At 44.7% G+C, this 24335-nt stretch overlaps 1 protein-coding gene across 8 annotated transcripts in view; it reads right to left on the bottom strand.

Moving 5' to 3' along the window:
- LOC110524008 (neuron navigator 2) overlaps nucleotides 1-24335 on the bottom strand; it is a 104429-nt gene that overhangs the window by 41770 nt on the left and 38324 nt on the right. For all 8 annotated transcript variants that reach the window (XM_036978702.1, XM_036978728.1, XM_036978712.1 and 5 more), the window contains 2 exons: nucleotides 22126-22251; nucleotides 3165-3294 (listed from right to left, as the gene is read on the bottom strand). In XM_036978702.1, the coding sequence (XP_036834597.1) occupies nucleotides 3165-3294; nucleotides 22126-22251 (256 nt within the window). The remainder of the gene's footprint in view (nucleotides 1-3164; nucleotides 3295-22125; nucleotides 22252-24335) is intronic.

The raw sequence follows: 24335 nt of genomic DNA, 5'->3' as shown, positions 1-24335 counted from the left end.
TTACCTGTGGCGCTGATGTTTAGGCCGAGGTATGCATACTGCAGACTTTTCTAGTGCCCCTTGCCAATTCGTTGACCTTCTCTCACTCTCTCTCTGGCGGTGGCGCAAATGATGAAGAACTGCAGATGTGTGTAAAGAGGCTGTCAGTGGGAGAGTTGACCTCTTTGAGTGGGCCAAATGCAAGAACAGCCACAGACTGAAAACACGACCAGGGGGTGCAGGGGGTGATAACACGTCTGTCCTCAAAACAGTTTGTTACGGACTTGGGGTTCATGTACGACGCATTTGAGCTCGCCCTACTGTCCGAGTTTTAAGCTTAAGGAAAAGTACTACCTCTATTGCGCATGCAGGCTAACTGATCCACCGCATGAACCGTATCATTCCACCAACGGGATCTAGCATCCAAATTCACTGTGTGTCCGCCTTGATGTTCATAAAACTCCACGGTCCTCCTCTTAAGCAGTGGGACCCAAAACGATATGTGACCAACCCGGTTAGGGAGTTGACCAACTTGTTTTTCTCTGTGAGCTTATTACTCGGACAGTAGGGCGGTTTCAAGTGCGTCATCCAGCACCACATTTTAAAGGGGGCTCAAATTGCTTAAATTAACCCGTATCAAGTTCTGCTGCCTACACCTACTCATCACATATTAGTATTATTAGTATTGCTATTACAAATAAAAAAGACTATCACTTCTCACAATGGTACTCGTTTAGTAAAGTTAGATCCAAGCTGAATCCTTGCCTCACAAAATCACATCATGATTTTACATAACAGAACAGAATATGTTCAGCATGTTCTGTACAGTAGTAGTAGGTGTATAATATGTTACACCAAAAACACCTCAGTTATTTCTTATCTAGAGCTGAATAGTACAAAATGTTTCCTCATGCGGCCAAAACTCAATAGTGCACAGGACCCAAGTGGTAAATATAAAGATCCAGTCCATTTTAAATTTTGTAGGCCCAATACACTTCAGCGTTGTGATGGAAAAATTCTAGTAAAATGCATAGAGCACAGAATTAAAAAGATATTGTCGCATATTATTCAACTTAATCAGACAGGTTTTTTATATGGACAAAAATGTGGAGATAATATAAGGCAAGTACTGGAAACAATAGAACACTATGAGAAATCTGGGAAACCAGGCCTTGTTTTCATAGCTGACTTTGAAAAGGCTTTTGATAAAGTATGATTGGAATTTATATATAAATGCCTGGAAAATTTCAATTGTGGAGAATCATCTCTTATACAATGGGTTAAAGTTATGTATAGTAACCCTATGTGTAAAATAGTAAATAATGACTACTTCTCAGAAAGTATTCAACTGTCAAGAGGAGTAAAACAAGGTTGTCCACTATCAGCATATCTATTTATTATGGCTATTAAAATCACATCCAACAATAATATCCAAGGGCTTAGAAATCCATGGCTTAAAAACAAAGGTGTCATTGTACGCTGATGATTCATGTTCACAATTTGGATCCCTCCACAGCCTCAGAAGATCTAACCTCTCTGGATTACAACCAAATTATGATAGATGTACTATGTTACGTATTGGATCACAAAAAAATACAACTTTTACATTATCGTGTAGTTTACCAATGAAATGGTCTGACGGTGAAGTGAACATACTCGGTATTCATATCCTGAAAGAAAGAAACGATCTCACTACAATACCTTATAACAGAACATTAGCAAAAATAGATAAGATCTTGCTGCAGTGGAAAGGAAAATACCTGTCTATTTGTGGAAAAATCCCCTCTTTAGTCATATCCCAGTTTACCTTTTTGCTTATGGCCTTGCCTACAACTAGCGAACAGTTTTTTAAATTATACGAGCAAAAAATTCAATTTTATTTGATACGGCAAGCCAGACAAAATTAAACAGGCCTATTTTATATAATGAATATGATTTCGGAGGGCAGAAATGAATAAATATGAAAGCATTAGACCTCTCACTAAAGGCTTCAGTCATACAGTTATACTTAAATCTGAACTTATTTCAGCTCATGAAACATGGGACCAACACTTTACATGTTGCGTTTATATTTTTGTTCAGTGTAGTTTTAATTAGTGTTCAGCGGCGTGTCTCCCAGGACCTGGGGGGCTGCTGGGTAAGAGAGTTTCCCACCACACCACATCTTGCCTGTCACCAACCCTGATGGGCCATAACAAAGACACCATTTTAAAGGAGGTTTTTGTGGAGGCCAGGAGATAAGAAATAGTTGGGATGTCTGGGTCTCATGCAAACTGCCTTCTGTATAATGACAGACAGCTCCACACCAGGGCCTCCCTGTGGGTTCACACCGAGGAAACCTTTAATTACAGAAGTGGAGGTCTGACTGAAAATGTTGCTGTTCTCAGGGCCAGATTTAAAAAATGTAACTAACTTGGGGCTGGTTTCCTTGTGTTTTCTCAAAAAAACTGCGGGCCCAAATAAAACCAACCGCAGGCCAAATTCGGCCGCGGGCCACCAGTTGGAGAACCATGACCTGAAGGAAATGCACCATAAGTCTCTAGAACCAAGATTGAGACAGGTTTACTGTATGGCAAACAAAGTCTGCACCTCAGATTGATGGTCTAAAAAGTTGAAAATGTGCACTTAAGAAAAAATACCTACTGATGGGATTGTCGGGATAAGATGAACCGTGAACCTGGGTGGTGGTGTGCCTGGCTGCGATTTCAATACACACTTTGAAGTAACCACATCAGCACATACTGCAGAACAGACACAGATGTGTATTTTTCACTATGCTTATAACTGCAGTGAGAAAGTTGAAGTGAAGCCTAGTGTATGCAGTTCCTTCCAGCTTAAGATACCCATTCAAATGATTGAGGCCAAGAGAATCAAAGTATATAAACTTAGATACCCTATAAGTCCTTGGTATATTACATAGGAGAGCCTAAGCGCTCATACATTAGACTAATAAGAATATAAACTATGGTAATGTCTGGCTGCAGACATCATGTGATCTATATACTCTAAGTCTCTTAAAGGGAAATACAAGTTTAATAAAAACATTTTTTTTTTTTTACTTAATAAAAAAATCAACATGTTTCAAAGCCAAAGATGCTGCCACCCTAGAAATAACATGTGCATTCACCCTTCTAGTAATTCTAATAATATGCCACCTCCTACAGTGTGATTGGGGCAGAACCCACCTGGCCCTCTAGGTCCTTGCAGGAGACGGACGGAGTGTTGACATAGGAGCTGACTGAGGAGCTGGTGTTGATGTCATCTGTGTCGACGGTGTCACTGATCCCACTGCTCACCGAGCTGCTGTCGTCCCAACTGGGAGCGAGGAACACAGAAGAGAGAAAGAGTACGAGTTCAAATGTGATGTGGTAGGAGTCCGTAGCGGGAAAGGCTGGAAGACATGATAGACCAAACGACAGGGAGAAAGCAAGAGACACTGTAGATGAGGGGTGTCAGACCAGTCCCCCCCCCCCCCCACGTGCTACTTTTGATCATCTCATGTTTCAAAGCCAAAGATGCTGACATCGTAAAAAAGAAGCTTGTTCAGGCCACTTCTCTCTCTGTAGTTGATTATGGTGACTTGTTGTATATGCACGCAACCTCTTCCGTCTTACAGAGACTGGACTCTGTTTATCATGCGTCCTTGCGTTTTATTACAAATGCCAAGTCACTCACCCACCATTGCACCAAATTGGTAGCTTGGACCTCACTTTATTTGCGCATAAAGATACATATGTATGTGTTCATCTACAAAGCCCTTTTGGGTAAACTCCCTCTTTACCTCTGTAGTCTGGTCTCCTTCACCAGCAGCAGTCACCATACCCGGTCTGCTAGGTGGTTGCTACTTAAAGTCCCCAGGACATTCACAGTATTAGGCAAGACCGCCTTCTCTTTGTGTGCAACAGACACATGGAATAGTCTACAATCCATGCTTCATCTAGATGTGTTGGTTCCACTGAATGTATTTAAAATATTGATGAGAGACTCTGTGACAGAGGAGTGTAAATGCTTTTTTTTTAGGCTGGATCATGTTGTTGTATTGTTTTGTTGTATGTTTTAATGATGTCATGTATTGATTGTTGCTGCCTTCTTGGCCAGGTCTCCATTGGATAAGACACTCTGAGTCTCAATGGGTTTTTCCTGGTTAAATAAAGGTTAAATAAATACAAATAAAATCAGGGAGGTTCTGAGGGTGGAACTTAAAATGTGTTATATGTCCTTGTCATCAAAATGTACAAAAGACTGGTCTCCTCCCTGGCTGTCTAGCGACATGCGGTCGGGGGGTACCCACCCTGTGAAAATTAATGGAAAAAAATAACTGTCATGTAAAAAATAAATAAATACACATTTTTTATCAATAATCATTTTATCAATGAGCTTAAGGACATACAGCAAAAGAAGGGACAGAAAATAACAGGATCATTTCAAACTGAGCGTTATCAACGGAAAAACTGTCTCTGTGGCTGCGTTGCTCGCAATCAACTCGACTGCTTCCCCTGCCTGCTGTTCTCCACCAGCAACAGCGTGTGGACAAGAGCCGGTTACTGCGACTTGAACAACTAGCCCACAGCACTCAACAAGCATGAGAAATCTGTGCCTCACATCCAGAGCCAGATAGCTCTGAAGAGATTCAGTGGCTCACCGCTAGATCTGCCATTGAATGAACAACGGAGGTTGACCATCAGCATGCACAATATGCAAAGGTAAACGAGAACCATGAGATTTTGAAAGACCTAGCTAATTAATGCTACATGCTACCTAAACAGGAGATGACATTTCGTGGCAACGATGAGAGTGCCAGCTCATCAAACAGGCCCAGGGGGCAACCATGTGGAACTAGTACACGCCTTAAGACCCAGCTGAAAAAGATGAGCAGTTAGCAACCCGTCTAGAGACGCCACCGTGTTTGATTTTTGCTCCCATGGAGTTTTCAAAGAAACAGTCGCGCTCTTCTGTGTTCTGCGGAACCAAAAAGATGAATATCGGTTTCTGCCGTACCCGTAACGGCGGCACAATGAAAGAGCTGGAACGGCAGCGGCAAGACGTTGATCGTTTCTATGAGCGATTCAAGCAGAAATCCAATGACCTGGGCCTGGCAGAAAGCGAAACTCATAGTGAACAGCCGATCAGTAGAGAGGGGGCGAATCTACTACGACATGCTGGACAATATTAATGTTCAGATGAGAGCCAGGTTTGACCACTTTGGTGACTTTCATTTCCTTGGCTTAGAGGATTGCAAAAAAATCGAAACAACGTCACACATTTCGACACCAGCAAACGAGAGCCTGTCAAATTATGCCAATTACTTCGATTTCGTTTAGACCTAAGGAAGATCTCGTCGGATTGTACAGGACAAATCACACGGACAGCTCCTCAGCTTTTTCTTCCAGCATGACCAGACACAGACAGAGTTACTGCAGCTGGTGCTCACTATACCAGCCACAACAGCATCCGTTGGGAGGTCATTTTCGCCGCTGAAACGGATAAAGACATACAGTCGAAACCGGGCCGATAAAGGGCGACTCTCATCCCTTGCCATCATCACCATTGAGAATCGAGACCGAGAGACTTTTAAAACGGAGGGCCAACAGGGAGGAGTTCTACAGTTCAGTCGCTGATGTCTTTACCCAGAGGGAAAGAGGGAGGGAGCGCCACTACTATAATCACATTACATGTCTATTGTGTTAGTATATATCTCAATCAGTAGCACCGACTACTAGGCATTTAGTGTGTGTAGCGCTGTCTACAAGTAGCCCTACTCGCTGGCATTTGGGTCGCTGTCTGTGGTGCTGAAAGTTGCCTGGTCGTGCAGGGCAGTTGCGCATTAGGGCCTGTGAATGTGTGCCTAAAGGTTGTTCCGCCTACCTGCTGCTGTTTGATGGTTGGTTGCGGTTGTTTGATGGTTATCTTTGTGATCGCGTCATACTGAAAAACAGCGTAGCAACAAATCCGCTTTATGGGTGCGTGCGTGCGCGTGGAGTGAGTGATAGACAGTAGAAAGTGTCGCCCCGGCCTCGGACCTGACCGCACGTCACTGTTTGCTTCCACGACATTAGCAAGCTGGACAGAGTGAAAAGACTTTAGGCGTAGGCCCGTTATCCTTTCTTCACGGTTTCCATTTGGTTTCAGCCATTTCAACGTCGATTCAAATACTCAAACCACCCGCGGGGCCTTGAGTTTAATACGCGCTGCAGAGAGACAGAGAAACATTAATAAGACTGGACAGGGTAGAAAGAAGAAAAGAAAATCCTATTATTCTCCCTCTTTCTTATTCTCCCTCTTTCTTATTCTCCCTCTTTTACCAGGTCTGTTGGCCAGAGACAGCATTCCCATCATGCCTGTGACGTTAGGAACGTCTCCCTCCAAATTCCTAACTAGTTTTAATTAGCGTTCAGCAGAGTGTCTCCCAGGTCCTGGGGAGGGGGGGCTGCTGGGTAAGAGAGTTTCCCACCACACCACGTCCTGCCTGTCACCAACCCTGATGGGCCCTAACCAAGACACCGTTTTAAAGGAGTTTTTTTGTGGAGGCCAGGAGATAAGAAATAGTTGGGATGCCTGGGTCTCATGCAAGCTGCCTTCTGTGTGATGACAGACAGCTCCACACCAGGGCCTCCCTCTGGGTTCACACTGAGGATACCTTTAATTACAGGAGTGGAGGTCTGACTGAAAATGTTGCTATTGTCAGGGCCAAAGGCTCTATCTGTGTGTGAACGGACTTAAAGATGTGTGTGTGTGTGTGTGTCTGCGTGCATGTAGATGTGTGAGGAGTTTATCATCCAATAGTCTGTGTGACAGAACCACTCCTTTCACAGTACTCACAGAGGTGTTGAAGTGTGGAGGGAGTTGGGTGGGGGGGGGGGGTTCTCTTTATGATTCTAAGTTCACACGGATCAGGACACTCACTCCTTCCAAGTCTGCCTGTCTGTCTGTCCTCAGTCTCCCATGCCAGTGTGATTGTTGCTGAGCTAACCAAAACAAACTCGGCCAGCCACAGCCAGACACTGCTGAGTGTTCCCTGTGAGAGCATTAACACCTCAGCCAGAAGCAACAGACCCCTCAATTCACAGGTCTACTCAGTCCACTGTCTCAACTAAGTCCAACCCTTTCAGTATAGTACCACGTTTACTGTGAGGAATATAAAATGGTAGCAGGGGGAAATCAGAGTCCATAGATGACCATAATGAATGATGAACTGACTCAACAGTAGTTCTAAACATCACCCGCAGGTTCCAGTCTGGCAGGTAGGTGGGCAGAGGTTTGGCTCTAATCTAACACTAGCCAGGCTTGGGTTGCAAAGCTACCGGTAATTTACCAAAGTTACCAGAATCTTCAGTAATTTTGGTAATTAACCAAAATCTATGGCAATCTATCGTATTTGATCATTTAAACTTGAATAACCTACTTATTTGTTATTGATATATAGTATTGTCCATAAGTTTGTAACAGATAGACCATATGATTCGAGAGAAAATAGCACAATTAATGAAAAAAGCATCTTAATCAACAACGCCAATATTTTCAATGAACTCTGCAACTCTTCCATTGACATGGTCAAATGAGGTGTGTAGAAAATAACAGATAGGTTCATGCTGAAACCCTCATATTAAACATCAATGGTATTCACTCAGTTGGTTTGTATTTAGGTATAATGTTTTACAGCTTTGTCATTCTATTTTGTATTTTAAAATCATCTTATTTAATTATTTCATATATTTTACATGCGATAAGGCCAGACAGGGGGCCAAAGATAATTACAGACACCTGCGATAATCTGAAGTACCCAAAATGTCCACTAGATGTCTTGTGATAGATTACATAAAATCCCACATTCTGGTAGTTTACTGGTAAAATGTGAAAGTTTCCAGTAATATACCCTCCCTCTGCAACCCTAAGCCAGGCACAGTTGCTACATTTCCATTGAGGATTTACCACAATGTTTTACCCAAAAGGCTCAGACTTTTCTGTTTCCATCTACATGGGCTGGCACCGGTGTCTCCCTAGGCCATGGCTCCGGCGGACCTACTCTAACTTGGAGCCAAGGCAAGTACCCTGGGTAATTTTCAGCTTGCATTTACATAACAATGTCTAACTGTGAACTTTAACACCTTCTCACAAAGCAACAGTCTTGAATGATGCCGAGGTTGTTGATTCTGATCGCCAGAAGTCTTTAGTGTCACACTCCTGATGGAAACACCATAACACTAGAGCTGGCATTAACATAAAACACTGGCGGCTCACTGGAGTGGGGGTAAGTGTCAGTGGTAAAGCACCAGGTGTGTTCTGCTGGCCAGATGCCTGCCCGGTGTCCTGCAGTGCCCAATCCAGCCCTTGTTTCACTGCATTGGTCTTTGCGCGCGCGCACACACACACACACACACACACACACACACACTAGAACTCCATCCACACAGCTACACCAAAACAATTCATCTTTTCACTGAGCCAGGGCCGAGACATGCAAGACAAGGCCAGGGGCTGGAGTGGGGTGGCAAAGGTGGAAGAGGTCCAGCACAAAGACACAGTCACTCAGTATTCGGAATGTCTCCCTTCCTCCGTTTCAGCTTGGGAGAGTTCTACTGTATACTTTATGGACTTGTGAGAACTGAAGTGGTCAAAACAATACATATTTCAGATGGACCCATTCTGCTTCTAGCCACCCAGCACAGGACTAATCATGGCTGGTGGGCTGAGGTTCAGACAGGTTACGGTTCACCCTTTGCTATGCTATCAACCCTGATTATTTGTTAAATGGAGGAGGGAGTCTCCTGGGGGTGTTCTAGGCTGTGAGTCAGAGATTGACTGGGGGTAGAGTGAGCTCTCAACCCATGTAGGCTGACTGATACTGTAGCTCCTCCGGGGCCTGGGGGAGATATAGGTTAGGTACAGGTTAGGCCCTCCCCTCCCCGACTCCTGGTGCTGCAGTGCTGCTGTCTCTGCTTCCTCCAGTCTGAATAATGAGCAGAGACTGGAGCTGGCAGGGTACACCAGGTCCCTAATCAACATCGCCCCTAAGCCACCATTAGAGTCTCTCTCTCTCTCTCTCTCTCTCTTCCCTTCCCTCCTCTCGTTTCCCCCTGACTGGGAGATTGTTTCTTGTCAAAAATGTGTACTTGTAAAGAAAGATGACCAATATATTCCATGACCGGAAAAGGATGTGAAAGACTAAGGTGGGAAGTTGGGAGTCAAATGAGTTGATATTGTTGTTTAGATATTAAAGACTGGAGTCTCTATAGAGCGAGTTGGGGGTGGTGTGGCGGCACACACTGTATACCCCCCTGTTTCTGTGTGGCGAATGCAGGATTAGAGACACAGGGCGCCAGAGGAGTGAGGGGATCAGTGGACACTCTCTGGGACAAGACATTGGGTGACTTTGGTCTGAGAGGCCAGTGGAGGGAAGTGAGCCGAGCTCAATCCAGAGGCCCCCGCAACACACTGCCCTGCATGTCCACTCTGTTTGGTCAGGGTGGGAAGACATTAGTTCTACTAGACTTCTCACCCCCTCAGCAATATATTCAAAGCTGTTGCCAAACGATGAACACCTAACTCCAGGCTGCTCAGGTCATTACACAGACAAAAGTGCCACATAACTGTTTTATACTTGCTTGGAATAAAAACAAGACCATAACTATAATTTGATAACAAATTATATTAGAATGGCTGATTGCTGACATAAAAAAAAGCCAGTCTGTCAGTACACTAAAGCAGACAGATTAGAGAGAAAACAAACCAGGCAAAGACAAACCCACCGGGCACACCGCGTCATTTCAACGTGGAAATATGGGTAATTTTCGGTTGAGACGTTGATCAATGGAATTTCAACCTTTATTCGCCCAATCAAAAAGACTGGCAGAAGCTTGTTGAATTCCCAGTGTTTTATCATTATGCACCACCAGATTCCAATAGAAAAACCATGTCTGATGTTTGGTTTAGCTGTCATGTAAATGTGTTGTCACTGCACTTTCAAAGCAGAACAAAATTCTAATTGGAATACAATGTCAGATATTTCTGTATTTATACAACATAATGTGCTCTCACTGTGCTTCATCTAATACCACAACTAAATGACCTGGATCGCAGTTGAGATTACAATCAAAGTACATGGTGCAAGTGGTCAATGCCGTTCGGGATTCTGCACAGATACCTGTATTGTGAAGATCTCCACAGACCTTTGCATAATACGATTTTGTTATTGATAATGTGGCCATGGATGAGTTACTCATTTTAATGTTGAATTAAAACTGTTACATTAGTTTCACAGACTAGGCGTAACATAGTAGATGTAAATCCGGGACAATCCAATTGGTGTGATATGTAACGTTTGGTATGGTTACATAAGACGAAAGGTTGCTTAATGCAAAAACTAAAGGAGGGTGGCTGGCCGGTGTGGATGGATGGGCGTATAACGCGAACGTCTAGAAACCCAAATTGAGACATGGAGTGTGTATGTGTGCCCATTCAGAGGGTGAACGGGCAAGACAAAGATTTAAGTGCCTTTGAATGGGATAATGTTCCCCCAAGCTTCCCCGGCACTGCTGCTCAGAAGAAATATCAACCCACACAGAGAAGCACGAGATTGAACTTGAGAGTTTTCCCCCTTAGTTAACACTATCAACGTTTCCCTTTACTGTGGCAACTGTGATCGAATCAACGCAATATTAGCCAGTTTCAATGCAACACACCGAAACAAAATGAACTATGCAAGAGATTTTGTTGTAGGCAGAAGGCATCGGAGTAGGATTCTGTTGCATTGACAAGCACTCAGCCAGTACTCCACACATACCGGTGTGTATAACCAATCAGAGCTGCAGTAGGCCTGTATGCAAATAGACCATTGCCATATGGGGGGCAGCAGGGTAGCCTAGTAGTTAGAGCGTTGGACTAGTAACCGGAAGGTTGCAAGTTCAAATCCCTGAGCTGACATGGTACAAATCTGTCGTTCTGCCCCTGAACAGGCAGTTAACCCACTGTTCCTAGGCCGTCATTGAAAATAAGAATTTGTTCTTAACTGACTTGCCTAGTTAAATAAAGGTAAAATAAATAAAAAATATATGGATCTGTGCCATTCACTTTGAACTAGACTGTGTTTACAGCATGAGTGGTCATGAGTTGATGCGCTTGTTTTGAGATCAAAGCGAGAGCTGCACGTAGCAACGTGTGCACATTATGTTCATATCCTTTGCTAGTTAGTGAGTTATTAGCCCAGTTATAGATCATTTGTAGTCAGCAAGGGGGGAGTGATTGCTTCCTACAAGGGCACAAAACGTGTACATTTCTAGACACCTTTGGAAAGCAAGTCAGGTAAAGAGCTTTTTTTTTGTCTTAAAGGGGCAGTGTTGTATTTTGAGACGGTCTTGAATAAGCTAAGTAGCCAATAGGCAGAGGGTAGCATAATTTGTCTGATTCTCTGTAATAATGGTATGGGAATAATGATGCATTTTATTTTGTAAAGTGGTTCCTTGCAACAAACAACAATTCTCTGGAGAGAATTGCTTGTGGAAGATTAACGAGTGCATGTTTCCATGGGATATCTGTTGCTGCTAAGGAGTACCGTCTGCATTGATAGCCGTGCTTGCTGCGGATCTCGTGAGGACACCTGCACGGAACTGCCATGCTTCGCCGAGGGAATATCTACGAGTCGTGAGGTGGGGTGCTTCGGGACTTTATGTGTGTCGTCATTTCTTTTGAGCTCCAACGCGCGCCAACGGGTTTAAGCAGGCTTTGCAAGTCATTTGGGCATAGGTTGTGAGAAACCATTGGGGTTGAGTCCTTTTATTTCTTTTGATGTGGTACATTGAAAATGTGATAATATAGACCTTGAACCTTATGTCTGTTCTATCTGAAGTTAATACTCAAGTTGTCGTCACCCGAGTGAGTTTACAATAGGGATTCTTCTTGGAGACGTCCTTCTTACCTAACATCCGTGGAGATATTCTAAGTAAGGTCATATCGTGAGAGTCAAATTCGAGCCTGGTGAGAGGGTTACACTAGCAAGCAAGGGATAAGGACGCTGCAAGCCAATATGTCAACGGAACATTTCGAACAAATGACTGGCTTGCGTCCATTGATACCAAACAAAATGACTGAACGACTGGGTGTCGTCTCTGGCAACCGAACCGATAGATCGAACGACCAGCCGGCTTGGGTAGCAACCCTAGATTTGCGTCGGGACTGTATCTTGTGGACGGATGAAATAGTATGAATAATGTCATAATAATAAAGATTTGAATGAAAATATGTAAATCATTATTTGTATATGTTGGTAACTCGCTGTGCAACAGTAATAATGCCATCGAAGGCGGTGTTTGGAGGATATGTTGGCACGATTTGCCGGCCCTTGACTTCGTCTCTGGCCTAACAGCACCCGTGCCAATATATCCTCCAAACAACAGCTTCTCGGTTATTATCACTTAAATAGCCACGGTAGCCTACTTGACCCCTGTCTGAAACTGTAACTCAAAGTGGGTTCAGCCTCAGTGTTCACAGTAAACACGCGTTGGAAGTTGCACAGAATTTTCACAACGTTAAAAGTGTGTGCTCAGCAGACCGGAAATTTGCTCAGTACCAAAAAAAATAGAGGTAACATTGGTAGTAGGTAGCAGGCGCACCAGTTTGTGTCAAGAACTGCAACCCTGCTGGGTTTTTCACACTCAACAGTTTCCCCGTGTGTGTCAATAACGTTCCACCACCCAAGGACATCTAGCCAACTTGACACAACTGTGGGAAGCATTGGAGCCAACATGGGTCAGCATCCCTGTGGAACGCTTTTGACATCTTGCAGAGTCCATGCCCGACCAAATTGAGGCTGTTTTGAGGGCAAAATGGGGGGGAAACTCAATATTAGGAAGTTGCTCTTAATGTTTTGAACACTAAGTGTTTGACTTACATTTGGTTACATTTCATTTGCTCTGTTAAACCTTCCCTTTCAAATAACTTCTCAATAGCAACCGTGAATCTATTTAGTTATTAAGAGATCTCTCAATAGTCATTCTCATGACAGCACATTGGTAGTAGTCATTGACAAATATCAATGCTGGGCTACGCTAAAACCCTGGATGGGAGACCAAATGGATAGCTGTAGATAGATCAACTCTTCAGTAGGAGGTGCTGCCCAGCCTGTTGTTTTTTAGCGGATATAACATCAAAGACCTGACGTTGATCCAAAGGCACAAATTCAACATATTTTAAACAAGGTTTGTCTATGTTGAAAATTGGTTAGCATTATGACACAATTCTGTTGTTGAAATGTCATCCTCAAAACAACAGTGAATGACTTTCTGCAAATCCAATGTATTTTCCACACAGATTCTACGGCACAATACGTTGACAAATTACGCTAAAACAACGTTGATTCAACCAGCTTGTGCCCAGAGGGAAGCTCTCTGTAACCATTGTCTGTAGGCCTTCAGCACTCGGCAATGAACCGTTCACATGAATAAAACACATCACTCAAAAGGAGCAACACTGTTTAAGGACAATTTGCATGCATGAATAGGAACACGTGGCCTGACATTAAGCCATGCGCTACATTCAAGGATAAATGACATTTAGCTGCCATTTTAGGAGCTCCTGTGAAGGTTTTGTCACATATTCACTACGTCTAAAAAGAATCCATTGAAACAAACACACCTGTAAAAATGTATAAGAAATGTACCCGTTTTAAACTCCAACACAAAATTGTATAGCTCCACAACACCACAAATACAGATTCTCTATTCTAATCTCACACAAACAAGACAATGATAGTGAGCCAAAGCCAACTCAGACCCACATGGCTGTGGTCCTGCAGAATTGTCTGTCTGTCTGTCTGTCTGTCTGTCTGTCTGTCTGTCCATACCTGAGAGAGCCAGCAGCAGTAGCAGCCCACTGAGATATCCCCTGGCTGCAGTAGGAGCTACTAGGAGCTCACTGAGGGAAGCAGCTGAAGTTGGACTGACTACACTTCCCCCGTCCTACTCAGTCCTCCGCTACAGCACACTGACTGACTTACTGACTGATCTCTCCCCCTGCAGCGAAACAGACAGCCACACACACACACGGGGGGGGGGGGGGGGGGGGGGGGGGGGGGCGGCCTCACACACACAAACACACACACACCCTCAGAACTGCCACAGAGGGGAGTAATCTGAACTGGGAGCAGAGTTAACCTGGGAAGTACTTCAAACACCACTTCAGCTTCTGAGTCACCATCCAGACAGCCAAGTCAGAGCTGATAAAACAGAACAGAACCTGTGAGGTCCTTCAAACATAGGTAGGTAAGCCTCAGATCTCAGAACAGCTTTACCTCTGAGATGTTCAAACAATAATAAGCTTTTAACATGATCTCAGAACAGCTAACCTAAGAAGCGTTTTAAACCCACATTTGTCCAAACCAAATGCTTTTATTTTGCCAGGTGGATGGTGCGTATGCTTGGGGGGTATTTGTAAAGACAACAAGCCCAGGAGGACACGTTGGTGGATTTTCCTAAGCCAATCTAAATTGTACATTCCAATGAGGCTCATTTTTTTCCCCTGCTTTCCCTTAAAAGGATTGTTCAGGGTCATGTCCCCGGGTCAGGGATCAAGTTTTAAAAATGGCTGACTCACTAACTCAGAGGAAAACATCAACATTAAGCAAGAAAGCCAAACCAGCCCCCTGGTCATGTTCAATATCTCTCCACTTCCCAGTGGAGATATTCAAGTGACATGCATTTCACAAAGATCTTTAGAATGACTGAAAGTAAGGTGGTCACCCAGGACTGTTAACAAACTCTAACAAGCTGACTGACCCATATTTTAAATTCGCTTCATAAGCAGAAACCAACAACACACATATAGCAGAACCGCACTTGACAAGCATAAAATATAAAATGTAGTATTATATTTATATGCGTGTTTTTTTTTTACGCACACTTAGAAAAAAAGTTGTCATCTAGAACGTAAAACGGTTCTTTGTCTGTGCCTATAGTAGAACCCTTTGAAGAACCCTTTTTGGTCCTCGGTAGAACCCTTTTGGTTCCAAGTAGAACAGTTTTAGGTTCCAGTAGAACTCTTTCCACAGCGGGTTCTACATGAAACCCAAAATGGTTCTACCTGGAACAAAAAAGTTTTTTTTTAACCTGGAACCAAAAAGGGGACGGCCAAATAACCCTTTAAGAACCCTTTTTTTCTAACAGTGCATCATAAAACGGGACCGCTATACATTTAGCTTCAGATTCAGTGTGTAGAGGGAGTTTGATTGGCACATTCCAGGCTAGCAGGCCAAACCTCTGAAGCCAGTCGTGTGTAATGGCATGGCTGCCTCAAAGCCGGAGGACTGCCAGGAATTCAGCAGAACAACACATCTCTCGACGGACTCAGTCTCTCTCTCTCTCCCCGTCTTTCTCTCGCTCTCTCTTTCTGATGCGCCTGTCTGTCTCTCAAATGAGTGTAGTAATCAAGCAGCAGAGAAATGACACAATTTCCACTGTATTCTGTAGTTTCAGCTGTCCTGGGGAAAAAAAACATTCCACTTCTGAATAAATTCGGTTCCGAATGAAAAAGAAATGAAGAAAAAAGACATTGCTGACAAGCTGACCTAAATATAATTAGCTAAGTCAAATTGTTTCTTTTCTGAGCATGTGCAGTACCTTAAGTAGTCCAGTTTCTTCGCAAGTTATTGGCTGCTAGCTGCTACCAGCAAAACATTTGACCCAGAGTGATCATGTGTTATGTGCTCCTCTGGCCTGGTCCGGCTGTGACTTCACATCTGTGATGTGAACCCAAGCCGAGTTCCCTCTCCTTGTTCCAGTGTTACTCTGCCGAGACGGTGGGAGCTGGAGTCGGACTGTGGAATAGCAGGTCACAGGGCGGAGTAGTGCTCTACACACACACACACCCCACACGCAAAGTTACTCAAGCACACAAACAGTGGGGCAAAAAAGTATTTAGTCAGCCACCAATTGTGCAAGTTCTCTCACTTAAAAATATGTGAGAGGCCTGTAATTTTCATCATAGGTACACTTCAACTATGACAGACAAAATGAAAAAAAAACATCCAAAAAATCACATTGTAAGATTTTTAATTTATTTATTTGCAAATTATGGCGGAAAATAAGTATTTGGTCAATAACAAAAGTTTATCTCAATACTTTGTTATATACCCTTTGTTGGCAATGACAGAGTTCAAACATTTTCACAAGGTTTTCACACACTGTTGCTGGTATTTTGGCCCATTCCTACATGCAGATCTCTAGAGCAGTGATGTTTTGGGGCTGTTGCTGGGCAACACAGACTTTCAACTCCCTCCAAAGATTTTCTATGGGGTTGAGATCTGGCTAGGCCACTCCAGGACCTTGAAATGCTTCTTACGAAGCCACTCCTTTGTTGCCCGGGCGGTATGTTTGGGATCATTGTCATGCTGAAAGACCCAGCCACGTTTCATCTTCAATGCCCTTGCTGATGGAAGGAGGTTTTCACTCAAAATCTCATGATACATGGCCCCATTCATTCTTTCCTTTACACGGATCAGTCATCCTGGTCCCTTTGCAGAAAAACAGCCCCAAAGCATGACGTTTCCACCCCCATGCTTCACAGTAGGTATGGTGGTCTTTGGATGCAACTCAGCATTCTTTGTCCTCCAAACACGACGAGTTGAGTTTTTACCAAAAAGTTATATTTTGGTTTCATCTGACCATATGACATTCTCCCAATCTTCTTCTGGATCATCCAAATGCTCTCTAGCAAACTTCAGATGGGCCTGGACATGTACTGGCTTAAGCAGGGGGACACGTCTGGCACTGCAGGATTTGAGTCCCTGGCGGCGTAGTGTGTTACTGATGGTAGGCTTTGTTACTTTGGTCCCAGCTCTCTGTAGGTCATTCACTAGGTCCCCCTGTGTGGTTCTGGGATTTTTGCTCACCGTTCTTGTGAACATTTTGACCCCACAGGGTGAGATCTTGCGTGGAGCCCCAGATCGTGGGAGATTATCAGTGGTCTTGTATGTCTTCTATTTCCTAATAATTGCTACCACAGTTGATTTCTTCAAACCAAGCTGCTTACCTATTGCAGATTCAGTCTTCCCAGCCTGGTGCAGGTCTACAATTATGTTTCTGGTGTCCTTTGACAGCTCTTTGGTCTTGGCCATAGTGGAGTTTGGAGTGTGACTGTTTGAGGTTGTGGACAGGTGTCTTTTATACTGATAACAAGTTCAAACAGGTGCCATTAATACAGGTAACGAGTGGAGGACCGAGGAGCCTCTTAAAGAAGAAGTTACAGGTCTGTGAGAGCCAGAAATCTTGCTTGTTTGTAGGTGAACAAATACTTATTTTCCACCATAATTTGCAAATAAATTCATAAAAAATCCTACAATGTGATTTTCTGAATTTTTTTTCCTCATTTTGTCTGTCATAGTTGAAGTGTACCTATGATGAAAATTACAGGCCTCTCTCATCTTTTTAAGTGGGAGAACTTGCACAATTGGTGGCTGACTAAATACTTTTTTGCGCCACTGTACATACACACTGCATTTCAGAACAAAAACGCGTGGGCGAGCACACACAGATACAAACAAACACACACACACAATCAAAGCTCAAAATGCAGCTCAAATCCACTACATGACATGCCACAATAACAAACGCTGATAGAGTCACACTAGCGTTGAGTGTTCTTTTGTTATCGCTCTCTGAGTGTTCAACATTCTATTGCTTCTGCAGAGAAAGACGCAGGGAAATGACAGAGCACTTCATTCACTTCCACATTAAATCCACTTCCATCATCCATCGCTCCAGGTGACAGAGTACGATTTACACCTTCCCTTCCTTGCTTCCTTTTCACGCCGACTCATTTGCATGCCAATCGGCTGCAGGGTGTTATTCCTCTCAAGCATAATTAAGACTATTGTCTGGAGCACTCAATTACCACAATTTAGGGTGTGAAACGCCTCTATTTCGAAACACTCTGACTGAAGGGCCAAACACAATGTAGTTTCACATCAGCGTGGCGAGGAGTTTGAAGAGGCCTCTCTTCCTATCCACATGACATGTTGAGGTCAAGAGCTGAGATGTAACAAAAAAAAAGCTATTTTCATTCATTGTTTTCCGTATAGGCTTGGCTTTCTATCTGATTCTCATACAACAGTCCAATCACGTGCAAATATATCTGCATCCATCCATTCAGCCGTCAGCGAAAAAGCATTTTGATCGCCGACGTTCCAACGCATCGCTTGTGTTGATCTTGCTCTGCGAAGTGGTGGTTTCTTAACCAGATGAACGGATAAAACACGTTGTCCCATCGCTCTTCTTCTCTTCCAGACGTTGTGTTTGCAGAAAGCCCCCCCCCCCCCCCCCCCCCCCCCCCCCCCCCCCCCCATTGCCCCATTGCTGTATTAGCTAAGCCCCCTCATAGCCAAGACTCACCAGACCAGACACAGCTCTTGGGGACGGGCATGAAACACAGCCAGCAACACATCGCTAAATCACTTTCACACCACCCTGGACTCCTCTATCCCTCTGGTTTAACTCATAGACAATAAAACAATATGGTGTTTGTGTTCACGTAGTGTTTGCCGAGATTTCAGCCAATATCACACCGTGTCCTAAACTGAATCACATGGGCCGCCTTTAACTGTGTCAACAAGTGGCATCTGCTCAGAAGCTACTGACGCAAACTCCATAGGAGGTCGTCAACCTTTCGTAGCCGTTCCCCGTGTTCCAGCGGCATAGTGTCATCCCTAGAGAACCAAGGGAGGTCCTTCACTTCTTCCCAGGGCGCAAATCACATGGACATAAAGAATGCTCATTCTCGTCCTAAGTTCTCACACTTTCTGCTTGTACCGTTAGAGCCCAATGACACTGCACACTTATCTGTTGTGTAGTGGGCTGTTCCTCTGGTTTTCACAGCTGGACTTCTAGCTTGTGATTGGGTAAGAGAGCCAGTGGGCCACTCCGAGATCATAACGAATGGCTCACCGTTCATCAACATTACACGAGATAGGAAGTCTTCAATAGCAAACAGGCCCGATCACACCGACCCTGAGAACATTCTCATTCCTACACATCACATTTAAAACATGCCAATTCACATTAATAAACAGACAAAAAAAAAACACTTACTCCGCAGCTTACATTCTCCACTTTGTTATATTGTTCTCTGTATCCAGTTTGTCCCGTTGCGTTGCAGACAGCCTCTCATTCCCACTGCATGCATAACAGAGCAGAGCCCGGTCTGCACACCAAGGAGCTGCACTCAACAGGTAAGCAGCCCAGCAGACAGACAGCACGGTCACGACGACAGCCCTCTGCCAGCCACCCAGACAGCACAGGGTTATCACTGATCACTATCAGCCCTCAGCCCAGACAGACAAAACCGGAGGATTCTAAGCTATCAGCATTGTACTCCCCGACAGACTGGAGTGGAGCCCCTCCCTGCTAGTTCTCTCTCTGGCTGAGGTGTGTGTGTGTGTGTGTGTGTGTGTGTGTGTGTGTGTGTGTGTGTGTGTGTGTGTGTGTGTGTGTGTGTGTGTGTGTGTGTGTGTGTGTGTGTACAGTCGAGAGTCCTGGGGCTAGAGCAATGAGACACGGAAGATCCTCCCCTCTCTCTTTTTCCTCTCCACCAGATTCAAGCCCCCTCCAGCGCACTCTGCTACTCCCACATACATTGCCGGTGCTCCACTCCTCTGCGTGTGTGTGTGTGTGTGTATGCCTCTCTGATCATCATCTGAATAAAAATGCATGTTTGTACTGTAGCGGTGTACTGTAGGTGTAGCTTTGAGGGGATGGATTCTCACTTGAAATGCGTGGGCGGCCGAGCTAAACGCAGCGCAAATGCTCAAACAGACCGGCGGAAAAGACTTTTGGCGAACACAAGTACTCTGGAACTACTGTAAGAACTATAAAAACGGGCCAGGTTTCGACACCAAATCAAATATCCGATGCATCTCTGTCAGAGACAACACAGTCCTCCCTCCAAAAATGCCGCTTTCCAAAAGCCCTTGTAGGGCTGAGATTACAGAGTGGAGCATCGATCAGAGTCCGAGAGACACAGCGTAGGGGCTTTTTTTTAAACCGTTGTCAGCATCTCAAAGACAATAAGGCTGAGCAACTGTGACGGCTGGGGGACAAGAACGCATGTAATCAGGCAGGGTGCCAGGTTACACTGTCCTGTCTACCTCAGACTGCCTCGAGGCAGCGGACTGCCACCAGACCCCCCCCCCCCACACACACACACACGGGCTCTGAGCCTCCAGAATACACATGCATACATTTACACAGCCATGGTTAGGACACAGCTTACGCCGTCCTGTCAGCCACATCACAGGTCTGATTTTACGGCGTACTTCCTCTCCGTCACCTAATTTGAACCGTTGGTAAAAAGAAAAAAAGACGCAAAAGTAGGTTTTCATTAAGGCTCTCTTGTTCGTGTTGTCACAATCTTCACCTGACCATGCCGAGCAATCTTTACAATTCCAAAGATTTATAAAATAAAGAGCAGATGAAACAGGGGGGGGGAAAAAAGTATTTCATTTTTTACATTTTTTTTATGACAAAACAACTGGTTTGCCATGTTGCCAGAGTTTTGCTGGTCCTCTATGTCTCCTGTTGGAAGCAGAAGCTCAGTGTGTCTGTGTCGAGTCGTGGCCTGTGGACTTTCCACTGGAGCCCAGGGTAACAGGGGGGAAGGAGGACTGAGTTTCCATGCCTGGAGTAAAGAGGGCCTTGTCCAGACAGGTTGGACACAGTGGGGTGGGACTATCTAACATTCTGCAGGATGGAGAGTCGAGTAAAAAAATCGGCACCCTCATGCGTCTAGACTACATGTACAGTTACTTCACAGGTACACGAAAGACGGCATAGGTACGGCAATAAAATTGTCATTTTCTTTCGCGAACGTGCATGACAGAAGTCCGTGCAATTATCAATGGTAGCGATACTGTTTCTGCTGTTATGGTTGTTATTCCTGCCAGTACGTGAGCTCAGCTGCTCTCCTGTAAGGTGGTCCATTATTATAGCCACTAGAACCCCTCTAATGTGTCCCATTAGCTCTAACTCTGTGGGAGGTGGGCTGGCACCGGGTTTGTGCTTTATACTAATCTTGTTAAGACGTGGAACCACCTTAATTAATTATCCCCCCCCCCGTCTGAATTCTTGATCTCTCAACAAAGGCCCAAACCAAAAACGGTACTGTTAACAAGTGTTGACTGTGTTGCCATACCATCTGTGATGTCTATTTAAGATAGTAGTGTCCTTTCTGGTGTGAACCTTTGTTCACAACTGTAGACACCTTCATCAATAAATCAGGACACCCCTGTCGGTTTGTGCGTAAAGCGCACAGGGCAGTTTTCTGTGCGGAGGAACACAGCTGGATCGTCTTTGTGTACCTCTCTAACCTCCATTCATTAGGTTGTAAACACCACAAGGGAATCAGAAAAGAGATGAGCCTGCAATGTAGTCTAGATCTGTAACACAGGCACATGGGAGAGGAATCAAGAAAGCGTACAGCGTTGTCTAGAGCCATTAGAGAACTCCCTTCTCATATTGCTCAAATGAACAGCAAACCAGTTTTAAAGATAATGAAAAACCTCACGTCACGGCACAATACCTTGTGTGTATGTACTGTTATGTAGGCTACGTGTGCCATTTTAAAATGTATGTAGTTCTGTACTTGAGTTGTTCTTGTCTAATGATGTTCTGTATTATGTCATTCTGTATTATGTTTCATGTTTTGTGTGGACCCCAGGAAGAGTATTATTATTAGGGGATCCTAATAAAATAGCAAAATACCAATTACCTCCAAAAAGGAGTTGGTTGGCTGAAGACAATGAGGGGGGAGGGGGGAGGGGGGGGGGACTGTGAGTGTCTACTGTCTACTCCGAAACCATCCATTACCCATCCATAGCCTGTAGCACTGAGGAAAATGCAGTCTGTTTTCACTCAGACTCAGTCAGCCTCCCAACAATGGCAGCTCTGTTGCTTCTAGACTGATCCTATTGGATGACTCAACATTCTACTGGATTCTTTGGCAGAAGCAGGGACCTAATCCACAAACCAATCCAAAACTGGCCAAACTTACAGTAAACCTCTGTCCGGTACATGGTTCCTCGATAGGAACGTGTGACTGTACAGAAGCCTCACCTCACCCAGACACTGCAGGTGGGGTGAGGGGACAGGGGAAGGGGTGGTGCTGACCTACCTGTCAGTGGCGTCCCCTTGGCCCTTGAATGTGTTGCGATGGAGCGTCTCTCGGACGGCGGCCATGCCATCTGGCAGGCGGTTGAGGCAGTGCGTGTACCGGCTCAGCCCGCCGTCCGTCATGTAGCTGCAGACAGACAACACAACAGGCCTGTCAGTCACAGTCTCTGTACCTGTCTCAATATCGGTGTCTGTCCTGGTCTCTATCCTTGTCTCTGTCACAGTCCCTGTCTCAGTCCCTGTCAGTCTTGGTCTCTGTCCATGTCTCTGTATTTGTCCCTGTCCTTGTCTCTGCCACAGTCCCTGTCTCTGTCCTTGTCTCCGTGTATATCTATGTCCCTGTTTCAGTCTCTGTCTTTGTATATGTCCCGGTCCCTGTTTTTGTCCCTGTTTCAGTCTCTGTCCTTGTCTCAGTGCCACTCTATCCCGGCCTCGGTCCCTGTCTCTGTCCCTGTCTCGGTCTCTATCCCTGTCTCTATCTCTGTCCCGGTCTCTGTCTCTGTCCCTGTCTCTGTCCCGGTCCCTGTCTCGGTCTCGGTCCTAGTCTCAGTCTCAGTCTCGGTCTCTGTCTTGGTCCCTGTCTCGGTCCCTGTCTCTGTCCCGGTATCTGTCCCGGTATCTGTCTCGGTCCCGGTCTCTGTCTCTGTCTCGGTCCCTGTCTCTGTCTCGGTCCCTGTCTCTTTCCCTGTCTCTGTCTTTCTCCCTGTATCTGTCACATCTCTGTCTCTGCTGTGTTACATGACAGGCTGAACCGATCCACTTCACTGACAGGATTACAGCCTTCAACACACTACAATCCTGTTATATACTTTTATGCTGTGTCTGACCTGAAGACCCCTATACAGAACAACCATGACGTATGTCATCCGGAAAATGCACTGGAGACAGCTCAGTTGGAGACGCATATTTGGTTCGTATCATCTGGTAACACTATCATTGTTATTCCACATAGTATGTGTGTGATGTCAGTGCCAATAATACCGCAAAAAAAGAAAAACCACGATATCTCCTGTCAACATGGCTACAGAATATGGCACGGGCATTCAGAACGGTCACACCATCCCTGCAGTTGGAGAGGTGGGGGTTTGACACGACAGAAGAAATGACAACATATAAAACAGAAGAACGTGCCCAACGTCATCTCAGCATACGAGACGATTAACCCCGCCGCAGCTAAATAAACATTCACATTTGCTCTCAGTCAACACCAACTAACCCCCCATAATTACCCATTTTCAGTTACTCATTTCGAGGGCCATTGTCATGCCTTCAGCCCAGAGCAACGCCATAGGCTTACCAGCTTAGGTTGAGATAAATTCATTGAGGCAGTCCCATTGAAAGCACAGCTTTATTGTCATCCCTGCAACTTCACATAATCCCGAGCACGGTTTCACGCTAATCCAGGTGACGCAGGGATTCTCGGCTTGTCTTGGAGTGTGACAGGAAATCATGGGAAACTGCCTCTGTTTAAACTACCACTCATTAAACACATACAATTGCTTCCCAAGCCTGTAGTACTACTTTTGTAAAAATGTTTATGGGTTTGTTATTGCAAAGCATTTTCTATCTCTAACTGTTAGGAGAGTTGAGCAACACCCAACCTGAGGGCTTGGTTTTCGAAACAAAAAGTGAGGAAGTTTACGTTACCATTGTCATGTTGTGTGTCCCAGAGCCATTTATAACCATGTATATTAATGGCTTTGGTGTGTAGAGACACGACAGCTCCCAAATCAATGTTGAAAAGGTGAATTTGAGTCATAACGAAAGCCAGATTTCAATGGGACTACTGATTAACTTGGGTTTTGTCCACACATTTTGGGAGTCATTACTTGGGTTAGCACACCCACCTCGGCATAAGGTGCCTGACCCTAAACTGAAGTCCTTCAGTCAGTTTAGGCTTTTTCACATAATTTTTTTTTATTTTCTTCTGCTTTTTAAAAAAATTGAGTAGATTGGAAAACATACCTGTCAATATTGAGCTTCTAGAAAATGCCAATCCTGCAGGTTGGTCAGAGGAGAGATTTCCCTACTGAATGGTGAACTCAAGGTGGTCCAACACAAAGTCATCCGAGTCACCCAGCCAGTTCTCCTTTACTACTATCCTCTCTTTCTTTGTATATCTTTCTCTGTCTCCTTAACACAACTGCCTCTCTCTCGCTCTCTACCCCTCTCATCCCCGTCAAGTCTGCTCAGATGGCGGAGCTCTTCAGG

This window comes from Oncorhynchus mykiss, chromosome 1 (genome assembly GCF_013265735.2).
Source record: "Oncorhynchus mykiss isolate Arlee chromosome 1, USDA_OmykA_1.1, whole genome shotgun sequence".
Classification (NCBI taxonomy): domain Eukaryota; kingdom Metazoa; phylum Chordata; class Actinopteri; order Salmoniformes; family Salmonidae; genus Oncorhynchus; species Oncorhynchus mykiss.
Note: the sequence above shows the minus strand (reverse complement) of the source record. Positions and strands in the feature narration are given on the sequence as shown.